The sequence below is a fragment of the Haemaphysalis longicornis genome, unplaced genomic scaffold, assembly GCF_048455015.1.
Source record: "Haemaphysalis longicornis isolate Haplotype H1 unplaced genomic scaffold, Haemaphysalis longicornis Haplotype H1 scaffold_1, whole genome shotgun sequence".
NCBI lineage: Eukaryota > Metazoa > Arthropoda > Arachnida > Ixodida > Ixodidae > Haemaphysalis > Haemaphysalis longicornis.
The window spans coordinates 397,398,733-397,404,732 of record NW_027526203.1 but is presented as its reverse complement, the minus strand read 5'-3'; the positions used below and the strand labels follow the sequence as shown (position 1 = coordinate 397,404,732).

The window sequence follows — 6,000 nt, the reverse complement described above, 5'->3', positions numbered from 1 at the left end:
TCAAACGGCAGTTATAGCTTAAATAAAGTTCCAGCGCAAAAGGGGATGATAGTGTGGTGAAATTTGTTACGGATTGTCATTTGCTGCTGCACAGATAGCGGCGATCAAATATCCGCCGGGATGCTAAACCTAGAGTTCCCATCACCTGGGATGCCCGAGGCGACCCGAGCAACGCAAGCCGGTTGCGGGCTCTCATTGGCCGTGGCCTCGCGACGACCTCAACGATGGCACGACAGCATCTGGCTTGCCAGTCGCACGTCGCGAGCCCCCTCCGACCAGCGAACGACGCCAAAACAGGTCCTAACGGTCTATCGTAATGATCAGTCGCATGCGAATCGCGTGCACTAGTCGTACACGTGTCCAGCGCTTAAGACGTTTGACTCTCGGGTACTGACTCACGGTCGTAGCCCAATGGGCAAGACGACTGACACCTGTCTGATTTACCAGACACAGGCTCGAATCCTGCCAGTGCCTGTACGATTTTTTGCGATTATAAATGCTATGCGCACGGACATTGTGCAGTCCTAAGGTGCTCCGCACGGAGCACCTAAAATATGGGCATCTTGGTGCAACCCATCACGCCAGCTGTATAAAACCACGCAGCATGGCTATCAAAAAACTCATTTGGATCAGGTTGGAAGGGCAGGATAACCTGGTCCTGCATTTGCTAACGTTTTTGTAAAACTGATGTTGGTCATTACAGGACATGGCACTTTTTTTGCCTTTGAGAGAAGCAAGACGCTAGTTCGCGAATTGCCAACGAGGCAAGAGGTGTTCTCCAAATTTGCCTTCATGCTCTTCGGCTCTACGTCACCGTAGCACTGTGAAAAAGCCCTTTGCCATGAGCGGAGAACGCCGGTACATACTTTTGAACTTCGAAATACCTTGAAACATTCGAAAGGTTCGAATGCTCACACCGCTATCCCTACCATGTTTAAGGCACTAGGAAGAAAACACAAGGCACCTGTTGTAGTGCTACCAGAAATTTTTCTATGGAAACATCTTTATTTGTGGTAAACTAGGAAGCAAACATTTTGTACAAAAATAGATATATTTCAACCGTTCTAGTTATCACATGGCCTGCAATATACACTTTCATACAAAAGTCCAAAGCAACCAGTGAACAATGGGTGGGCCCACATTTTTAATATATCACAGACAGCGTGTTGCAACAGCCAGAGGACACTCTCCCCTAAGCAGGCATCATTTGTTGGCAACACTTCACAGCATGTGGCATTATACAACCATGTACAAACACTCACAAAACGACGCCTGCAGAAAATACTGCCACCTCAGAAGCAGCCCACTGACTTTGCTACCACCCTGGGAACCCAGACTCGCTATTTATCCTCGAGGACTAGTTAGCTCCCAGCACGTTACACTGGGCTGCAGCAGGCATGAATTCATTTCAAAAACAATGCAGACAGATCTAAAAAGTTAAAACACTCGTACAGGATTGCACAGGGGTCTTTTGCCGGATGTTCCAGGGGAAAGTGCAGTATTGTTGGCTGAGAATGCACGCTCTAAAAATGCCTTTTGCCACTTGTTCAATCAGTTTAAATTGGCACTGAGTCCTCACTCCACCAGTTAGTCTTGGGAGGGGGGGAAAAAAGAAAGAACAGAAAGAAAAGGTGCGTCCAGTGAAAGTCCTCTCTACCCTCCTCCCCTTCTGCAGTGTTATCACAGATCCATTTGTCTTCACTGAAAAAGTTCATTGGTGACCTCTGGCGGAGGGGTGATATAAAGCCATGTCCTACTCAGTCGCAACCTCAATCGTCTCCTCTCGCTTTAAGCCCTCCTGCAAAGAAAGAAAAACGAGGGGCATTCGGGAAATGCAATCAAGCAAAATGACGCCAAGCACTTGGTGCCTGTGAGCAAAAACTTCACAAACCACAAAAGTCTGCATTAAGGGGAGACGCAGCTTTCAACTTCGGAAAAAATTACAAAAACAGCACAAAAGGGCAAAAACAATGGAAACATTCGGAGCGCTGTATCACCGCAATAATTAGATCGGCCGAACGGTCCTCTTTCCGGTTCAGGTCGCCTTTTATCTCCGTTCGCTCACAAACGCACAAACACAAAAGGGACGACGCACGAACGAAGCTAGAGAGAGATACTGAAGCACGATTGGCCTTCCAACTGGAGTGCACAGGAACAGCCCTCCTAAATGGGTGTCGCTGCGGCAACACAAGATGGCGGCCGCCTGAACTGTGTAGTGCGCGTTTGAGAGTTCATTTTAGCTGCTTCACTCGGCCAAGTTTCTGTTCAGTCATTTTATCTGCTGTGGTATTCAACACGGATGTTATCGCGATGGGAATGCCAGAGATCATGAGCCAGATTACGGGAAATGGCGTGGCTCGAAAGGAGGAGGTTAAATGCCTCATGGTGCGCGTGACTTTACCCCGGAGGGTGAAATGCAGTGTGCGCGCTTGTGATAGCGGTTCGCAAAGTGAACTTTTCGCCTGGTTTGCCATGTTAACTCACTTATTTATTGCTATGTTTTGCAGTAGGCTTGCTAGCTTTGGGAAAGAAACTGCCGATGCGTTAAAAGCTACGGCACGCAAGGCAAAGCTGCTGTGCGTTAGAGCATCGCCTGACTGTGCAACCGGTTACGGTTGTACGCCAGTAGTTATAATTAATGCCTGTGACGTTAGATTTAATCTTAAAAGTGAGCTGACGGGCCTTTTCAGAGATAAAGTATGATATCTTGCAGTAAACGCGCGCGAGCCATACCGCCCTTCTTGTGCAACATTTCCCGTGCACTTCTAGTAATCACGCGAACAGGTCTGAGTTTGGGTTTGGAAATTATGAATACCTATGCATACATCCATAGTTTAATGCATATGGCATTCATATCTCCAAAAATTCAGGCTAAAACTCGTTTATATCTTTTCTCAAACAGTTTACAATTTCCTCATTTTCCTCCCTAGCACTACTTCCGGTCCATGACTGTGCTGCGAGAAATACTGGATGGCCTGAATGTCAAGAGTACTAAAAAAATATGCATGCATTGAAGTTGTGGCATGTAAATTTTTGGCAGTGATCCCCTGCACGTACTAGTACTAAGTTGCTGCTCCAGGAGCGGTTATAAAGCGTGAACCGCATGGAGCATTTCTTCACGCGATTTGCACGAGTCAGCATTGCGCGTGCGTTTTTTCGACGCCCGCGTCGACAATTACGCGCCCGCGGCAGCATCTGCCTTGGCTAGATTTTGACGCGCGTCGCGCGCAGCAGTGGGAGGAGCCTGGGGACTTGCGCCAATGGGGTGGCGCGCGCCTCATGGCGGCGGTTTCAAAGCACTCGAGACAGCCGGCTGGCTCCGCCGGGGATCTTTAGGCTTACCACCCTGTCAGATATTGCTTGGGCGCATTCAGTAGCGGCGCGGATGATGTTTTATAGTACCGTTTTCACCCACATTTTAAGCTCCTTGCCGCTCAAACAACTTCGTGCGTGTCTTGAGCGGCATTTTAGAGAGCACTCAGAAGCGGTCGCTCGAGCTCCCGACACCGCTTCGTGGCCGAAGCCGCCGCCATGTTTCCGCCGCCTGCCGCGCAGCGTGCGGGTGGCTCCGCGGCAGCGGCAGCGCGCCTGTGGCGTGCACGGCGCGTTTTCGCGATCAGAAAACGCTCCATGCGGTTCACACTTAAAACAATAACAAGCCATCTCCCCCCATTTGGTCTGTAAACTCAGCTATGTACTCTTCTCGGAGGAGCTGAAAATGATGTATTGTGGAAAGGAAAAGGCTCAAAAAGGCACTCCAATTACAAGGAAAGGTTTTCCAGAAGCCCCATGTTCAAAAGGACTGTGGCAACTTCGGCAACTTTGGCAATCTGTGGCAACTTCAAAAGCCGTTTTCTTAGTTTTTTTTTTTTTTTTTTTTTTTACCACCTGCGTCACTTGTTCCAGTGATTTCTTCGTTACCGCTAGGTCTATTTAGATTCCATCTTTTGCATTACATTCCTTGATGAGCCTACATGGCTGTTGTACATTCACCTCTGAAAAATTGAAAAAAAAAATATTGTGTTGTAAATAAAAAAATCCAAGACTGTCACTACCTCGTCCATTCATTTGGGAATGCAAAGCACTTCGAACAAGTTTTCTACCACGTTTTATAAGCCGCTGAAGATATTACTTTGACATTTTTATGGTGCTATCACACACAGAGGCATTCCGGTTGCTGTGCCAATTTTCATCAAAATCCCGAAAGAAATAAAGTTGATCGCAAAAGCCACGCCCCCCTCAACTTATAGGAGCCCTCATATGCCCGCTCCCTGCCACACCAAGGCCAGGTGTCACGTGGCACCCTGTATGTCCTGTACTTTCTCCTGTCATAACAGTGACCGCAACTGCTTGAACACATACGAGGCTTTTGAATCACGCACCCTTGGTGGTAGGTGTGCACTGTACCGCACATCTCTGTCCAGGTCCTCCTTAAGGCCAGCCAGAGCCACTCTCACTTGATCTTGGTAGAAGTCATCAAGGTGCCACAGTTTCACTGGGGAAAAGAAAGGTAAAAAGAGTAAAAAGGACAGAATTAGAATTCAAATTTGAAATCGGGCACTTAACGCAGTGCTCGTACAGGACTCCGCGACACGAATTCCAGAATTGCACTGGGCAGACATTGACCGTGGCCGTGAAATTTTCAGTTTTCAAATTTTCAGTTTTGGGCCTAGATATTTTTTGCAATATTTACAGCACAGTCAGCTGTATGCAGCTAATACGAGTGAAAATAACGTCAAAAGAACACTACCCTGCAGTGTTCTTTTGACCACAATTGAAAAATATTCAAAACTTTTTTACCATATTTCTGTGCGCGTTTACAGTTTTTCGGCTGGAAACAGTCGCGATGTGGCATAAAAATTTTTGCCAGCTGCGGTGAAAAATGTCAGTGCAAAAGGGCGGGGGAAATAGGGGAAATTTTCGGAGCATTGCACTGGGTGCTGCACCACTGGGTGCAGCTGTTTTGGTACCATTACCATTAGATCGGCCGAGCTATCCTCTTTCCCGTTCAGGTCGTCTCTTATCTTCATTCACAAACGCATGAACAGGAGGCGGAGGAGGAGGAGAAAAAAGGGCGCACACACCAAGCCAGAAATGGATTCTGAAGCGCGATTGGCCCTCCGATCAGCCCGCACTAGAAAGGCCCTTCTGATTGGGCGTCGCTGCGGCACTGCAAGATGGTGGCCGCCTGAACTGCATAGTACACGTTTCTAAGTTTATTTTCGCTGCTTCGCTCGCCCAAGTTTCTGGTCAGTCATTTTATCTGCTGTAGTATTCAACACTGGCGTTATCGAGATGGCAGGGGTGGAACAGGGCACATGGGTTTGGGAGCAATCCTGGGAGCAGGCAAAATTGCCTTTTGTAACAGGCTCGGAGCAGGTCTGCAGCAGCCAGAAACACTGTTTGGCACTTCTAGCTGCTGCAAAATGTAAACCTCTAACATAAAAACTAAAGATATCATAACCAAATTTTAAATTTAGCAATTTGGAGTACTGCCCAATGTGCCTACCAAATTTCATTACTCTACGCCAAATACCCTTCATCTAGTCCCGCGGCAAGTTGCAACATATGCCGCCTGCCAAATGCACCCATCGAGGAGACGCTGTGAGTTTGTCACGGCACTGGGGCAGTTAAGGGGGGACGTGGCTTTCAAAATCAACTTTTTTATTTCTTTGTGGATTTTGATGAAAATTGGCACAGCAACCGGAAATGCTTCCGTGATAACACCATAAAAATTTCAAACTAATATTTTGATAACTTTTTTATGTATTAAATTTTCTTTCTGTTCCGCTTGTACCGAGCTTGAGCGGCTTATAAAACACGATAGAAAACTTCTTCGAAGTGCTTTGCATTCCCAAATGAATGGACGAGGTCGTGACAGTTTTAGAATTTTTTTTTTACAACACAATGTTTTTTAGTTTTCATTTTTTTAGAGGTTAATGTGCAACAGGCATGTTGACTCTGAACGATTATTTGAATAAAAAAATCACAAAAAACAAA

The 6,000-nt window shown here is 46.9% G+C and overlaps 1 protein-coding gene across 3 annotated transcripts in view; it reads right to left on the bottom strand.

The window, feature by feature from the left end:
- Window positions 1-967: 967 nt before the first annotated feature.
- The window catches only part of LOC144155346 (serine/threonine-protein phosphatase 4 regulatory subunit 1-like), a 92,025-nt gene continuing 86,992 nt past the window's right edge, over window positions 968-6,000 (bottom strand). For 2 of the 3 annotated variants that reach the window (XM_077686715.1, XM_077686717.1), the window contains 2 exons: window positions 4,383-4,495; window positions 968-1,798 (listed from right to left, as the gene is read on the bottom strand). In XM_077686715.1, the coding sequence (XP_077542841.1) occupies window positions 1,754-1,798; window positions 4,383-4,495 (158 nt within the window). In that variant the 3' untranslated portion in view covers window positions 968-1,753. The remainder of the gene's footprint in view (window positions 1,799-4,382; window positions 4,496-6,000) is intronic. The other variant, XM_077686716.1, reaches the window with a different exon arrangement.